Source organism: Lontra canadensis, unplaced genomic scaffold (genome assembly GCF_010015895.1).
Source record: "Lontra canadensis isolate GAN:19392208 unplaced genomic scaffold, GSC_riverotter_1.0 scaffold73, whole genome shotgun sequence".
NCBI classification, from domain to species: Eukaryota; Metazoa; Chordata; class Mammalia; order Carnivora; family Mustelidae; genus Lontra; species Lontra canadensis.
In genome coordinates, this window is record NW_022631067.1 from 287,595 (window position 1) to 304,250 (window position 16,656).

Sequence of the window (16,656 nt, forward strand, 5' to 3'; positions counted from 1 at the left end):
CAGGGACGGGGGCCACGGGGCTGAGAGTAACGCAGGGGTGCCTTTCCAGGTGACAGCAGGGTCCCCGCTGTGATGAGCCCCGGGATCGCGACATACTTTCCCCTCTGCAGAACAGGCACGAGTGCCCACTTATCAGGGCACTGGGAAGGTTAGAGAGAGGACTCCCACGGAGCACCGAGCCGTGTCTCCCGCACAACTGTGGACGTACGGTCTGGCCTCGGGCCTCTTCCCTGGCCTGCGCCTCTTGGGTCCCTCCCAGCACTCACCCGCTCTGGCCGTGCCCCTCAGCACCCCACGTGGGATGAGTCCGCAAGTCCCAGGCCTCAATCCAGAGACCGCTTTGGCCTCTGCCGTGAGACCACTGGGTAGCCCATCATGTCCTCTTCCGTGACACGGGCTAACCGCCTGGGTTGGCTCAGGATGCAGCCACACAGCCCCCGTAAGGCAGGCTGCCCGGCTGCGTATCCGAGCCACCTCCCCGCACCTCCCCCTCCCCTGCTCGGGGTCCGCAGGCCTCCACAGGCCTCTGCATCTGTCCCTTCTCCGCCAGCGCCGTGCTCCGCCAGCACCGTGAGTCTTCGTGTCTGGTGGCTGTTAGCGAGGGTCGCAGACGTGTGCTTATTCCGGGGTAATGCCTCTTGACCTGTCCGCACTGGCTGTGACAGCACAGCTCACAGGTCCTGCCAGGCCCCGGGCAGGAGTCTCTCGGGGAGACCGGTGCCCCCGCTTCCCATAAGGGTTTGTCGAGGCTCAGACGCAAGTAACCTGCTCCAGGCCCAGTAGCTCCCATAAGTGGGGACTTTGGGGAGGGGTCCAGGCAGTCTGGCTCCCGAGACCCTGACCCTGCGTGTGACGTGGAGAGGGGAAGGCTGAACTCAGACCGGCTGCGCACTGGGCTCCTCCCTCCTTCTCCTCTGTTCATCCCTCACCTTCATGTTGCTTGTCTTTCTCGCGTCAGATTCTCTGTTTTTGAATCTTTAACTGAATCTTCTTAGTCTTCCTTTGTGCAGACTCGTGATTTTTCAGTAAGAATTCGAGTTCTTCCGGGTTGGAGATAAAGACAGGGGATGGACACTAGAACTTCTGTGATAATGAAACAGCAGGGCAGGTGGGGTGAGGAGCTCCCTAGGTTGGGCTCACCTCAGCCCAGTGCTGTCCAAATGGCATGTCTTCCCACACAGACCCTCCGCGGCCCTGGAGCGGAGGGTCCAGCTCAGGTGTTTGAGGACAGGTCAGGGGGAGGGCTAGCTCAGGTGTTTGGGGACTAGTGGGTAGACCTGGTCCCAGCCTAGGTGTTTGGGGAACAGGTTGGGAGGCCCAGGCCCAGCTGCGGTGCCTGGGTGCTTCTCGTGGGTGCCTGGAGGAGACGGCGTGGTCTTCAGCGGGAGTGAGGTGGTCCAATGAGAAAGTCACGTGTCCAGCAGGTGGGGGTCACAGAGGTCCTAGGAAGCTGCTCGTGCAGCCCAGCCAAGAGGTGACACCCTTGAGGACAGTGTCCTCGCGTCCCTGCCACAGGGTGTGCATGTAAACGCCAGGTCAGTGACGCCCTGGCCCCTCTTTCTAAGATGGGGCTTTCCTTGAGGTCATCTCCCCAGACTGACCCTGGGTGACCCCGCAGGCCCTTGAGCCCCCTGGCCCTATGTCCAGGAAGCGACATCTGCCAGCGCTGGTCTGGTGAGCAGTGGGGTGTGGACAGACGTGGGTGCACAGGAGACAAGCTGGTCAGACGGGGCGTCAGACCCTGGCTTCTCCGGGGCTCGGCTCCGGCCTGGCTCTTGGGAATGGCTTCTGCTTCTTTGTGCATTTGCGTGGGAGCAGTCAGCCCTTCCCCGAGGAGGCTGGCCATGCACGCTGCCCTGACCTCCGGCCCCTCTCAACGCCGCAGAGGCCTGTGGCAGCAGATCTGTGTACGACGGGCCTGAGCAGGAGGAGTACTCGACGTTCATCATCGACGACCCCCAGGAGACCTACAAGACACTGAAGCAGGTCATCGCCGGGGTCGGGGCCCTGGAGCAGGAGCACGCCCAGTACAAGAGGGACAAGTTCAAGAAGACCAAGTACGGGAGCCAGTGAGTACGGCGTCTGGGTTGTAAGGGAGCCCTTGGCAAAGGTGACGGGGAAGCAGAGCCCGACCCTAAAGCCACCTGCACGCACCCGTGAGGCTTGGGCAGCTGCCCCATCTCCTCAGAGCAGCCTTCCTGTACTCTCCAGCTGTCGGGCAGTGCCCCGTGGACGGCACCTCCCCAACTTCCCGCCTCCCGGTCCCTCCTTCCTCCAGAACCTTCCACCTCCTGACCCATTGCTTCCAAAATTAGGCTTCAATCGGCCAGAAGTCCCACACCCTTTGCCCCTCTCTAGGCCACAAGTACGCTTCTATAGGTGACTTCTGCCTAAGTCTTTTTCCTTTGTTTGTATTTTTCACATTTATTCCGATGAACATGTATCACGTTTAAAGACAGACAAAAAGATAAGAAAACATGCAGATGGGCACTGGCGGTTGGGAACTCGGCCTCACTTTCTCTGCTCCCCCGTTTCCCCTTTGCAGGGAGCACCCCATCGGAGACAAGAGCTTCCAGAGCTATATCAGGCAGCAGTCGGAGACCTCCACCCATTCCATTTGAAGCAGGATGTCCTGTCCCAGGACGGTGCCCAGGGCTGCGGCAGGGAAGCCACAGTCTTCGGGCTTGAGGGAACAGAGAAAGGACAATAGGGCACGGGGCCTTCACTTCGCAGCTCACCTGTGACCCACGCCAGGCCTGCTGGGCAGCTGAGACCCTCCCGGAGCTCGTCTGTGGTTGCTGGGGCCCCGTCGTCACACTGGTGGCAGGAGACCTGGGCTGGCCCTTCTGGGAGGAGGGGCCGGGACCGCCGTACCCGCTGCAGAACTCGTGCTTCCTGTCCTGGACCCTTGGGCCTCTGCTGGGCTCTGTGCGGCCTGTGCGGTGGAGCCCCCAGCTCTCTCCCCGCACATGCCCTGCGGGACCAGCATGCTGAGCGCTCCGTGTACTGTCGCCTGCCGGCGGCCACGGCCCCGGCCCTCTGCCTCCAGCCCTGCCATTATTCCTGCGGAAGGTCAGTTTCGCTTCCTCGAGCGTCACCGCACGAAGGCCCCCCACGTGCGAATGCCTTGACGACTTGGAGGTACAGGGCCCTTCTGCCGAGAGTGCCGGGGCTTCCCGTCCGCTCCTGCAGACGCTGGCGTCCCGCCACTGCCAACACTGCCAGAGCGGGCAACGCGCCATGCAGAGTCCAGCCGCCCCCCTTCAAGCAGAATTGTCGTTTGCTGTTGGTGGGACTGAGAGCAGGGTCCACCTCAGCTGCCCTTCTGGGAGTTTGGGGAAGGTTTTTAAAATAGAAATGTGCATTATTTTCAAGCTGTTTTTCTTAATGTTTTTAGAGGACCGTTTCTAACGAGCTGTTTGATGAAGTACCTCAGAGTATCTAGGCCTGTCGCAAAGGGCAGGGTGCACGGCAGGCACACGGGCACGAGCCGCTTCTCTGGGAAGCCGGTGGATGGCCCTCCAGAGCGCCCCAGGGGACGAGCGTCCTGAGCTGTGCAGATCCCCAGCCCCCGGGAGCAGGGCTTTGCTGTGTCTCTGTGAGGCCTCTAGAAGCTGCCAGGCAGCGGGGGTGCTTTTCTGTGGGGGTGGGGGTTCCCGACGTGGGGCAGCCGGCCTTCGAGCTTTGGAGAACACTGTTCAGATGCTCAGACCTTGTGCCTGTCTCTGCTTTTATTTGCAAATACTGTCCAGACTCTGAACCATGACGGATAGGACTTGTCACAAAAATGGTGGAGGAGGATGTTGCAGAAAATACGCTTAGGGACACACAGCTAGCAGGCCACACCGGACTACCGTTTTTAACTTGGATTTGTAACTTGATGTCTCTGTTTATAAGATACTAATGATCTGCAATGTATTTTACTGGCCGATTAAAACAGACGTTTTATTCTTTCTGAGGACGGTTTGATTAACGGCACACGTGGGCGATGGGGTGCGTGGCGGAGCGGGGCCTGTGGGAGGCTGGGTGGCAGGCCACGTGGCAGGGAGGCTCGGCTGCAAGCCTTTGGATCAAGCGGAAACCACAGTGCTCTGTGGGATGGGAAGTGTGGGGTCAGGCCCTCTGAGCGCGTCCAAGCACGTCTGCTGGAAGCTCTGGTGGGGGTAGAGACGGGCGTCAGCCTAGGAAGGGCAGGATGGGCTCCCGCACGTGCTGCTGTCTCCGAGAGGCCGTGGGGAGGCCAGAGGTGCTGAGGGCCCTGTCCCACCTGGACGGGCAGAGGGAGGGGCCGCATGCACCGAGGGGGGCCTGGAGGAGACCTGACTCCAGAGCAGGGGCGCATCGTCTCCCTCTTCTTCCTTCCATGTGGTTTTCACTCCGTTGCTGTTTTAATTCCAGCCCGAGTCACCTGTTAGGAAACAATCAGGTGAGCTGACTCTGGGACATCAGGCTGGACTTGGGGGAGGTGGGGGAACAGGGGGCGGTCAGCCCCTCTCTGGGACATGGACTTGGGGAGGGAAGCACCATCGCTGCTTTCCTCTGGCCCCTCCCAGCAGCGGATGGCCCCAGGGCTAGGTGGGGGGCTGATGGGTACAGAGGGGGCACACCTGCCCACGAGGCCTCCAGGTCAGAGGCCACCAGCATCCGTCAGCCAGGACAGGAGCGTCCACAGCAGGGCCCTGGGTGCTGGCCAACTCAGACACATGCGGGACGCAGGGAGGTTCTGCGCCCGTGGGAGGACAGAAGGGAGAAAGCCTCAGGGAACGTGGGACCCAGAAGCCCCTCTCCCGGGACTCCTGATAGGTCACAGTGTCTCTCGGGCCTCTGTGTGTCCATTTGCTCTTCCTCCAGACAGCCCAAGCATCCCCCTGCCCTGGCCATAGCCCCTCGGCCTCTCCCTGACCAGCAGCTCGGCACGCGGGTACCTGCACGCCAGCAGCAGTGCCAGTCCCCGGCTGGGTGCAGAGCCCGCCCGTGGATGTGCTGTGAGGCGTGTCGGAGGGAGGGATGTGCCTGTGGAATCGTGTCCCTTTTGTTTTGTTCTGAATACGTACGATTGGCTGGCTGCTCCGGGAGGGCCCTGAGTGTCATGTCCTGCGGTCTTGGGTGCTTGGAGATTAAAGAAAGAGTCTGCTGGGATGAAGTCAGACAATTTCTGTTAAGTTGTATTATGTGTCCCCCAAAACCTCATGGCAAAGTCCTGAGCCCAGCACCTCAGACTGTGACAGTATTTGGAGAGAGGATCTTTAAAGAGGTAATTAAGGTCACCCGAAGTCATTAGGGCGTGCCCTAATCCCGTACGACCGGAGTCGTCCTCCGATTGGAGCGCAGCGGTGGACACGGGAGAGGATGCTCAGCGTCACTCATTGTCAGAAAAGGACGAGTCAAACCACAGGGGGTGTCACTTCCCACCGGCCAGACGGCAGAACGGCTAAAACCAACAACACGGGAACCACGGGTGTCGGCGAGGACGCGGAGAAGGGGGAGCCCCGTGCGTTGGTGGGGACGCAGGCTGGCGTAGCCGCTCTGGACAACAGCATGGAGGCTCCCCAAACAGTCAAAACCAGAGCTTCCCTACGACCCGGCAACCGCACTACTGGGAATGAACTCAGAGGACACAAAACACGGGTGCAAGGGCCCCAGGCCCCTGCGCTGCCAGCGGCCTCCTCTACAGTAGCCGCGATGCGGAAGCAGCCGAGTGTCGGCGGAGACGGACGGAGAAAGAGGATGCGGGCTGTGGGGTGCACACGCAACAGACCACGACTCGGCCATCAGAAAGAGGAGATCGTGCCACTTGTGACGTGATTGGACCCAGGGGCCCTGCTGCTAAGTGAGCGAAATCAGACGAGTAAAGACGGACGGACGACCGCGTGAGTCCACGGAGAAGTGGGCACGAAACGACGACGACAAGCCCAATGAGTAAACAAGAACCAGAGCCAGAGCCACAGATACAGAGACTCAGCGGGGCGGGGTGGGGGCCTCTGGGAGGGGGTCTCGGTCACAGGGCGACCCGGGGCTGAGCGGTCGGGGAGCGTGTGGCCTGAGAGCAGAGGGCGGCTCTGCACTTGCCCGGGAGAGGAGTGCAGGCGCTGCCATGTCCTCCTGAAGCTTCTGCACTGTTGTGTGTCGCGAGACTCGGAGGAAAGAGCAGATTCGGGCAGGGCTGTGTGGAGAGACGACGTGGGACACGGGGTCAAGGCTCACGCTGGCTGAGCGGCTGCAGAGACCCCAGCCCTGGTGGCACCCACACTGGGCCTTTCCACCTTCCGACTGTGGGAGCCCCTGTTAGGGTCCGTAATCAAAGGAGCGAGACTAATGCAAAGCGAAGGTCAAGCAAAGCTTTATTTCGCGCCAAGCATCAGAATCAAACTGACGGGCCAGGGTGTCTCTTGCAGAGACGCGACCCCTCCCAGCCTCACAGACGCACTTCTGTGGAGGTGGTTTAGCCGGGCTATGCACGGGTGGCCAGAGAACACTGCACAGTCGTGCTGGGTCTGCCACAACAGAAAAACTGCTAGGTAACACACGGGCGGCCAGTCGAATTTCAATTTACCCTCGAAGATATATGCGCGTCCCACTGGTTGGACGTCTTCACCCGCCCGACCCGCTGGGATCTAGGCTTCGCAGGTTCCTCTGGGAGGGGCGGGGTCAATCATCTACGTTTACTCCAACAAAATGGCTCCCTCCGATTAGGCAGGCCCCTGCCCCACGCGGGAGCCCACTGGGAGCCGCGTCCCAGTCGCGCCGGCGAACCCGCGCCTGGTGCCACCAGTGTGGCTCCTGCCCACACGGCCACACCTGACGCCACCGGAGCCGCCTCCGCTCGGGCCTCCCGGCCACGGATGAAGGCCCGGGGTGCCCCCACGGCCGCGTCCGACCCTGGGTCCCTTGCCTGAGTTTGGTGCATGGGGACGTTGTCCTAAGCAGAAGAGACGGAATCCAGCCCTGAGGAGCTCATCCGCAGGCCTGAGGCAGAGCCCACCGCAGCCGTGCGGCGCGTCCACGTTGGGGAGGGCTTCTGCAGGCCTCGGAAGAAGGGCACCCGCGGGAAGGGCTGCGCTGGGCTGACTTCTGACCTCTGACAGTGCGGTGATGTCACAGGGGCCACTTGGCAACGGGGGCCCCCTGGCCACACCGGGCAGCTCATCCGACGGAGGCCGGAAGCCATGCTCTCCATCTGACGGTGCGCTGGGGAGCCCGCGTCCCTCTTCTTTCCAAAAACCTAACAGAGGGGAGAAGGATGGAGAAGGACGCGGCCACACACAGGAGGCACCGGCCAGGCCCCGGGGTCCCTGCTTCAGGGGTGGCCCCTGGACACCTCAAGGCAGCCAGCGAGATGGCCGAGCTCCAGAGGAGCAGGAGCATGGGCGGCCTGCACCAAAAGGGGGACCCTCCGAGCTGCATCAAGAAGTTGTCCAAGGAACCGGGTAGGTCCCCAGCAGCATCCCTCCCTCCTGCCCGGCCCCACGGCCCCCGCCGAGAATCTGAAAGGCCTGGCAGAGTGTGCTTGACCCAGGGTCTGCCGATGGCCAGACTGGGGGCCCCTCGGAGCGGGCCACGGGAAGCAGGGCTGCGGCCGGGAGTGGGGCCAGGCCAGCTGTGCCTACCAAGGGCCGTGGCCACGTAGAACGTCTCCAGGCGGTCTGCTCAGGAGACATGAGGGGAGGGCCACCCATGAGCCCCTGTGGGGCGTGGACGTGGGGTACACGGCAACGAACTTACACGGGGCTGGGCTGCACCCCAGGCTCTTCCTAAATGCGCTGCCCGAGGGGCAGAGGTGGGACACTCCATCCTTGTGTGAACCTTGAGTTTCGCCCCCCCCCCCAGGCTCCCCAACAGCAGACCTCTCAGGGTCCTCTCCCTGGAGGGGCTGGACCCCGAGGTGACTGAGGGTTGCTGGTGACTGGTTTGGTCATTTGCCAGGCCCTCCACGGTCCTGGTTCTCCCAGGAAGGTCACCCAGCAAGGGGCCCTTTACGAGGGTGTCGGGATGCCGTGGAAATGAGACGCGGTCAGCGGGAAATATGGTTTGTTGTTCAGGCCCGAGGGACGAAGACTTGCTCTCTCAGGGTAAACATCTCTTGGGAGAAGAGGAGGTGCTGGCCGGCTGGGTACAGGGCCATCTCCGTCCTCTGAAGCCTCGGAGCAGGGGGCGCCTTCCACAGGCTCACGAAAGAGGAGCAACTTTTCCCGAAGAAGAACCCACCTAAGTCCACGCAGGCAATATCGCACAGTGAGGTGGGAGGGGGTCTGGGAATGCCGCCACGAGGCCGGCCATGAAGGAGGACAGTGCCGGTCCCACTGCCGGATACTCCCAGCAGCACCGCGGAATCTCCCCAAACCGGGTGAGCGGCAGACACATCCCCGTGGTGCCCCGCCTGCCGCACTGGCCCTGGCAGCCCGCACAGGACGCAGCAGAGTGTTGCTGCCTCCCCAGAGCCCGCCGGCGGGAGCAGCAGGCTCACTGGCCAGCCCCACTGTCCACGTGGTGAAGTAGGTCCAGAAGAGGGGGGCCCTGCCGGTGCACACCTGCTAGGAACAGGCAGTGAGGACACAGGAGCTGGGCTGCTGAACCCGATGGGCGGGACAAGGGGCGGCCGGAGCACATCTGCAGCCGGCGGTCCCAGTGGACCTCAGGGTGAGCGCAGTGTCAGAGGGAACAGCGGGAACCCGGGGTCTGTGTGCCGGAACTGTGGGTGGCCACACACTGAGCTCAGCTCCCCTCCCTGGCCTGCACAGGCTCACACAGCTGTGTCCACAACCCCCCGCCCTGGACCCCGGAACACAGGCCTGCCATGCCACCCGTCCCGCACCAGGCCACCCTCCAGCGGCACCCGGCGCTCCACCCGACACCTGCACACGCTGGGTGGGGGAGTCCAGAGAGGAGGAGGGGCCTTCCTCTGAGGTGTGTGGGGACTGCTGAGGTCTTCAACCGTGTTGCCAAGGGGCAAGGAGCACCGCCATCACAGAATCAAGGCCAGTTACAAAGCAGGTCTTGATGACTGTCACTCCCCACCCCCAGCCAGCTCCGCACCGCCGTTTCCGTGATTTTTGATGCTGGACTAACCGTCCAGAGGATGCGGCCACGGCCTGACCCCCAGCCTCCGCCTACAGACCCACTGCCCCCGTTGGGCCCAGGGCTGTCTCACAGCCAAGAAGTAATCTGTAAGCAGTTTGGAGAGACCCATGTGTCGGCTGAGGAAGAGGAGGCAACAGAGGGAGCCCTCCAGAGACCCCGCCACATTGTCCTCAGACCTCTCAGCCCTCCCCCCGCCGCTTGCTGGCTGGCCGAGCCCTCCACACTAAGGGGCCCCTCGCTGCCTCCATGCGCTGAGTCCTGATACACACAGACACCTTCTTGGAGAAAGGAAAGGGGCGAGACCTGCAGACGCTTAGTATTACTGTCCTGCCTTTATGTCAGAGGATGCACGGGGCGTCTCCTTTGGAGAAAAGAAATCATGTCTCTTTTTACGGATTCTTCCTTCTTGCCAGACACATATCACAGAAAGAAGCAGGTTTAGAGATCAGCCCCGGGTCTTCAAAACACGCACGTGCACACACACACGCACGCACACACGCATGCCCACAGGTAGGGGCCTGCTGAAGATTTTCCAAAGAAATCAATTTTAAAATTCCTGCTAGAAAACTGCTTCTCAGCCACTCAGGTCCTGTTCTCTGAGCTGGAGACGGGGTGTTGCCTTTTCTCCCTGGGATGTCTCCAGAGCCACCAAGTTCCGGAATACCATCTGAAGGCCCGAGGGCCGCCCCCACCCCCTACGCTGCATGCTGCTCCCTCAGACCCCTGCCCATGGCCTTTAGAGCTTTGTCTCTGGGGTGGCCAGCCTCTGCCTCAGCATCCCTGAGCCTGTGTGGGTGTGGCCGACAAGAGCAGGATGGAGGACCCCTTGTTCTCACCCACAGGGGACTCAGATGAGTCAGAGAGGGGGTCCGCACGACACGGCCGAGGCCACGCGCCCTGAGCACCCGGGAGGCCTGGCTGGGATGCGTCTCCCACCAAGGCCGACTGCCTGACATGGGGCAGGGCCTCCAGCGAGAGCAGGCCCAGGGCAGGGATGGCGTGGGAAGCTCAAGGGCCACCCAGGCCACTTGACTTGCAGAGAAGCAGGACTGGTGTGCAGGCCGCCCCCTGGAGCCCAGCTTCCCCCTCCCGGGCCTTCAGGTGCCCCCAGCCTGACAGGGGAGCGCCGGTCTGTGAGGAGAGCCTTTCCCTAGAATCGGGGTGCTCAGGGGCACCTCCCCAGTCCTCCTGTCAGGAGCAGGATTGAAGGTTTTGTCACTTCTCCCCAGGCTGCACTGCGTTTGCATCTTGGGCCCCAAGGGTGCTGGGGTGGGGGACGGGGACAAGCTGGCGGCAGGGAGGAGAGCAGCTATGGCAAACCAGCCACCTCTGCCATCCTGGGCCCAAATGTGGCCACACAGAAATGGAACCTGGACCGTCACCTGTGGGAGGCCTGCCCGTCCTCGTAGCGCCAGGCCGTGGGCCCATCACTCCCTGAGGGGCTGGGCTGTGCTCCTCTCTGCCTTGCAGGGCCAGGCCGCGGGCCCAGGGAGTGCTGATGACAAATGCTTCTCCTTTCTCCCCAGAGTCCGAAGACCAGGGAAAGGACCCGCGGAGTGACACTGAAGATGCCGGCTGGTAAGACGTCTTTGTCCAGCAGAGACAGGAGGGTGACACAGGAGACAATGGGGTGGGGAGCACGGCCAGCCCCGAGGTCGACACCCAGGATCCCGAAGGAACCCTGGGAGGAAGGGGTGCCCTGAGACGACCCCGAGGGCTCAGATGGGAGGGTTTCTCAGGGATGCGAGCCACCCCCTGCCCTGCCCCCTGCTCCTGCTTCCCCGGGCAGTCCCTGGAGCCAGCCATGGCCCCGAGTCCCAGGGCGGCTCCTGTTGCGGCAAACGTTTGCACTCAACTCTCCAGGCTGCTTGGCCAGACGTCTCGTCTTGTCTGGGAAGGTCTGGGTGTGCAGCTCGGTAGGCCAACAGGCTCCCTGCATCCCCGTCACTGCCACAGAACCATCCTCGAGCAGCACTACCCAATCCTCGATGCCTGGGGCTCATCCTCCAGCCCCCCACCCTCCCACCGCCAGGCAGGAGGAAGGGCCTCTACACCCTGTCCCACCCTGCTCTGCTGGGGACACATCCCAGAACTTTCCCAACGCCCAAGGGGAGAAAGGGCCGCCCCGAAGCCACATCCATTGCCCCGCTCCCCCCACAGTCAGGCAGACCCAGAGGAAGACACGCAGGAAAAGCACCAGGACGCCCGGGGAAAGTTGGACCCAGACGGTGGAAGGACAGAGCCAGAGGTGAAGAGGAGCTGCCTGGAGGCGAGGGGCAAGGGCAGGAGGGCTGGCCAGGCACACGCGCCCGCCACCCTTGTGTCCTGCTGGTGCTCACCTGCCGGTGTCTCCCCAGGAACAGGAACCAGAGTCTGTCAAGGTGGACGACCGTCCCGGAAAAGAGGCAAGAGCCTTGACTTTCGTAATAGGGCAGCCCAGCAGGCACAGTCCTGCAGGACCACAAGCAGGCTGTGGACACACGGTCCCAGAGTCCTCCTGGCAGGGCCATGCCGCAGGCTGGAGCCAGTGCTGCCTCAACCCAAGATCCTTTCGGTCAAGCCCTGGGGTCCCGGCTGATACTGGGCAACCTCGCCCCGGCTTCCCAAACAGTGCCGTTGCCAAAGGCACATGGAACCTGACAGGAGGTGGCCCAGAGGAGTGCCGCTGGCCCGTGCCCTGGAGCACTGGCCAGAGACCCATCAGAGGTGTGGTAGGACTTCCCACTGGGCACTTTCTGAGGGAAGGAGGCTCTCATTTTCTTCCTGATCATGGGAGGAAACGGAGAAGGAGCTGGACCCATTTTAGCAGGACCTACAACAGATAGTCCCTGCTGGGGGTCCAGGGGTTCACCCCAGGTAGGTGTTCTAGCCAGCCCTGGTGGGCAGCAGCCCCTGGAACTGCTTGAGCCGCTCATGCCTCAGTGTGAGTCCGCACCAGTGCGGGGGCAGAGTGGGTCCCAGGAGGCTGGTGGGCAACGTGCTGCTGTGGGCCAGCTCTGGGCATCTGCTTGTGACCCACAGCCCCGGTTCTCAGAGGGTGAAGCCCGGGGAGACCCTGGGGTCTCAGGGACCTATCAGGGTGAGTAGGGAGAAGAGGAAGGACTCTCCTTCTCTCTGCCAGAGCTGGCCAGGAGCTCCTTGCCATCCACACTGCCAGCAGCTCTCTACCCAGCTCCTCAGGAGCCCCCTCTGAGCACAGCCACTGTCTAGTGGTCCCAGTGGTGGTGCAGACCCGGCTGCCCCAGGGCTGGGAGCCCCTCCCAGGAAGCCGCCTCTCCTCTCCAGCTCACCCCATCCACACCTCTTTGGTTTCCATTCACAGAAACCATCTGTGTTTGTGGAGATTGATCTGGGAGACCATGCCGAGGAGGTAAAAGCCCTCAGACCACGGAGCCAGACCACCTGCCGGGAATGCTGGTGCTCAGGCCCACATGGCCTGTCCAGGGAGCCTGTCCCACAAGAATGTACTGCAGGCTGAGGCAGAGGCGGGCCAGAGTGCCAGGACTCTGGATGCTGGGAATCTGAAATCCACCCTTGGCTCCTTCTTATCCTCCACCCTGCATGCATTCTGGCTTCGACTGAGACTCTCAGGCCAGGGTCAACCCTTCTGGGAGCCTACTGGGGTGGTACAAAGGGCATAGGCTTGGGAGTTGGAGACCAGGTCTCCACATCTGGCTCTGCCAAGAGATACACAAGTCACCATGTCTCTCAGTGCCTCTGTTATTTCATCCATACAATGGGGATCTTAGTAGTACCTACATTCCAGGTTGTTCTGTAAAGCACTCAGAATGGTGCCTGTACCCAGAAAGCCTCAGTACTGGGTATGATCACCACCATCACCACCAACACCAACACCACCACCATCCATCAACACCACCATCACCATAACCACAATCACCACCGCATTACCATCATCACCATCATCTCATTACCACCATCACCATCACCACGATCACCACCTTCATTACCATCATCACCATCATCATTATCACCATCACCATCATCATCACCATCACCATCACCATCACCATCACCACCATCACCATCACCACGATCACCACGATCACCACCTTCACGACCATCATCACCATCATCATCACCACCATTACCATCACCATCACCACCATCACCAGCACCTTGACCACCACCATCACCATCAACACCACCATCACCACAAACATCACCACCAAGACCCCACCATCACCGTGATCACCACTATCACCACCAACACCATCACCACTATCACCATCAATACCACCATCACCACCACCACCATCACCACTGTCACCATCACAACTATCACCATCAACACCACTGTCACCACCATCACCATCACTATCACCATCACCACCATTGCTATCACCAACACCACCACCATCACCATCATCACATCACCACCTCACCACCATCACCACCATTATCATCACATCACCACCATCACCATAACTACCACCATTCCAGTCACCATCACCACCACCACCATCACCATCATATCACCATCATCATTGCCATCAGTATCACCATTAGCCATCACCATCACCTCAATACCATTGTCATCATTATTATCACCATCACCACCACCACCACCACCACCAACATCATCATCATCACCATCACCATCATCATACAGCATCTTCATTTTCTGTAAAAGGAAGGTGTTGACCAATGGTCGGTCTGGACCATCCAGCACAAATGTCCTAGGGTGTCCTCCATTTCTCAGCTGTAGTGGGCAGCCATCTCTGAAAGTGTTTTAAATTTAAGCTCCTTCCTGGGGATTGTCCTTTTCCAGATTGCACCTCCTATCTCTTCGCCCTCAGAACATGTGGTACAGTGAAGAGTGCTGGCTATTACCCCTCACAAGGCTGTCTCATGGGCAACATAGGTTTTAAGGACTCAAGGAGGGTCATCCAGGGGCAGAGTTGGGATTACATTCCAGAGGTCACGGTGGCCCACTTCAAGGGCAGCGTTCCTTGGTCAGGGTCCCCTAATTGGAAGTTTCCTCCCCCACTTCCTTCCCTTCCCTTCTTTCTTTTAGAGAGGGACACATGGAATGAGAGAGAGTGTGGGGCAGGGAGAGAATCGTAAGCAGGCTCTGCTCTCAGCACGTGAGTGCAACACAAGGCTGAAATCAGGAGTCAGACACTTGACTGAGAGAGCCACCCAGGTGCCCCCCCCTTTTTGGAAATCTTCACTTGACACTGTCCCAACTCATGGGAAGGGGCTCAGTGCCAGCACAGTCTCTATGGCCCCATCTGGCCCTTGGGCCGGTATAGCAGATCTGGCCTTGGTGGCTGTGGTTGATGGGCTGATTCTCTCTACTTGTTCCCTAAACTGCTCCTGTCACTTCCCACAGGTGGTCACAGGTGCCATGAGAGAAGAGAAGCGGTCCCAGATGGACATGGGGGATTTGTCAGAAGATGAGTGAGTCATGCCTGTGGCGTTATCCACAGAGACTGGGGGTTCTCCTCTACCACGGCGTCTGGTGGGCCCACTGTGCCTCATGTGGAATGGGCAGGACCCCACTGCTTGCCTTCCTTCCTCTTCTGGGTCCGCAGAGACCCAAGCTCTGATGAGCCTGGAGGGGCTGAGAGGCGAGCCGTGGGACTCAGGGACAACCCTTAGCTTGGGTCCCCTTCACCCAACAGCCAGACCCTTTCTCCCCATCCCATCAGCCAATGCATTGGCCAGACTATGAGGTGGGAGAGTTGGCAGGAAGCAGAGAAGGTGAGAGGGACGTGTGTCTGTGGGGACGATTCTAGCTTCTTGGTTTGGGGTTTCGCCGGGAGGGAGGACCCATCACCGGTCAAGACTCTGCGAAGTGGGTCAGGCCCCTGCACGGGGGTGGGAGGCATGTTTGTTCTGGCCACCCACACCCTCCCAGGGTGGGCACTGGCTAGGGCCAGCCAAGTCCCACGAAGTCCTGAGGCCGTAAAGGGCACTGGAAGCAGGCCGCTGTGTCACCCAAGGGCCGCGGATCTGTTTTTCTCTCAAGCATAGCGAAGCGCTGGGAAGAAAGTAGCGGTTCATCCAGCCCCAGGATGAGCACTGCCTTAGCGCAGCGGCTTATCTGCTGCAACACTTCGTAAAAGAAAAATAGCTCTAATAGAGATATTTAGATACAAAGCAAATTCCTTTGTAAAACCGACACATGGTCCTTTTAAATAAGGAAACAAAAAACGTCTAAGTCACCCAGGCCCCTCCTGGCAACAGCGAGGATGGCACTGGCTTGTGGGCGCCAATGGACACAGCTTGGCGGCTTTGTGTTTTGCCCCAAGGGCCAGCCCCATGACTCTGCTGCCCCCAGCAAACCAGCCAGCCGGGGCCAGCACACAGATCCAAGCCCAGGCTGCTGGAAGCCGCTCGGCCAGTGGGAAGGGGGACTCTGGAGGGCAGGCCCGGCCCTCACACCTGCTGGGCAGTTTCGGGGTCACCCGTCTGTCCCACGGCCCTGCTCCCCTGCCGTCTCCGTTTTCCTCTGAGCTGAGGCTTCTCCATGCGGGCTCTTCCCTGGGCCCATTCAGAGGGTGGGCTTGGGCACCCATGGGCTAGCTGCTGCTTGTGTCCAGTGGGTGCTTTGACATTGAGCTGTGGGGCCCCTGCAGAGGGAAGGGGTACAGATGACTTGTCCCAGAGGCCGCTTTGGTAGGAAGTGGAGACCCCAGAGACCACCCACCAGGGCCCAGCACAGGCCGCGTGTTCAGGAAATGGGCAGGGCTGGGAGGGGGGCCGGCTGGAGCGGGCTTGGCTTTGGGGCCAAGAGGAGCAGTTTGTCCAGCTAGCCTGGGTCAACAGCCCCTTCTGGTTCGGCCTCTCAGCGCAGAGGACAGCAGCACGGGGTGGGCGGGACAAAGCTCGGGCTGTGGGGAGGGCAAGCCCAGCTCTGCACCGGAGTCCGGTCATGCGTGCAGGGCCCTGACACCCTCTGACTGGCAAGCCCTGGGGCCCCGGGCTTGACGAGGGGGCAGGCTGCTGGGGTAAAGGGGTGCTGCTTGCGGCCCTGGGCCCTGGGCCCTGAGCTCAGGTGGGTGTGCCTGTCTCTCCTGGTTGTAGGACCAGGACCAGCTGGGTGTGCTGCATCCCCTACTCCACCAGAAGGAAGGCGAAGGAGAGCGTGTAGCCGCCGTGGACAAGGTAGTTGGCATAGGGACGGGGCTGGAGGCCAAGGGGGCATCTGGAGGGGAAGGAAAGCTGTTCTCCTGACCTGCCGGCCTCCTCAGTCCTGCAGTGACCTGGCAGGGAGGGACTGGGGCTGCAGACAAGCAGCCCTGAGAAATGACACTGACGCCATTTCAGGGCACCGCGAACCACCCAGGTGTGACCCACTGGTCTGCCGGCTAAGCGACGAGGCCATCTTACACAATAAAGTGTGAACAGAAGTTGTTCTCCCTCTCTGGTTCCCCCTGAGGGGGCCCCATCTCTTCCTTCCATGTATCTCGTTCCCTGAAGTGTAACTGGGGGGAGGGAGGTGAGCTCCGGGATAGAAGGTGGAGCCTCCCAGGTCACGTGTGCAAGACGGCGGCCGTGACCCCCTAGCCCTGCCCTTCAGATCGTATGAACACCGAGAAACAAAGTCAGATC

The 16,656-nt window shown here is 60.9% G+C and overlaps 2 protein-coding genes across 4 annotated transcripts in view; both read left to right on the top strand.

Moving 5' to 3' along the window:
• RASA3 (RAS p21 protein activator 3) overlaps positions 1-2,663 on the top strand; it is a 113,330-nt gene extending 110,667 nt beyond the window's left edge. For 2 of the 3 annotated variants that reach the window (XM_032880995.1, XM_032880996.1), the window contains exons 23-24: positions 1,886-2,069; positions 2,546-2,663. In XM_032880995.1, the coding sequence (XP_032736886.1) occupies positions 1,886-2,069; positions 2,546-2,621 (260 nt within the window). In that variant the 3' untranslated portion in view covers positions 2,622-2,663. The remainder of the gene's footprint in view (positions 1-1,885; positions 2,070-2,545) is intronic. The other variant, XM_032880997.1, reaches the window with a different exon arrangement.
• Positions 2,664-7,092: 4,429 nt separating this feature from the next.
• Positions 7,093-16,392, top strand: CUNH13orf46 (chromosome unknown C13orf46 homolog). The gene is given in 9 exon segments (XM_032880978.1): positions 7,093-7,182; positions 7,184-7,427; positions 10,605-10,656; positions 11,239-11,326; positions 11,442-11,483; positions 12,401-12,448; positions 14,432-14,499; positions 16,129-16,209; positions 16,372-16,392. Coding segments are annotated over 8 exon segments (699 nt in total). The 3' UTR covers positions 16,196-16,209; positions 16,372-16,392.
• The last annotated feature ends 264 nt before the right edge of the window (positions 16,393-16,656 follow it).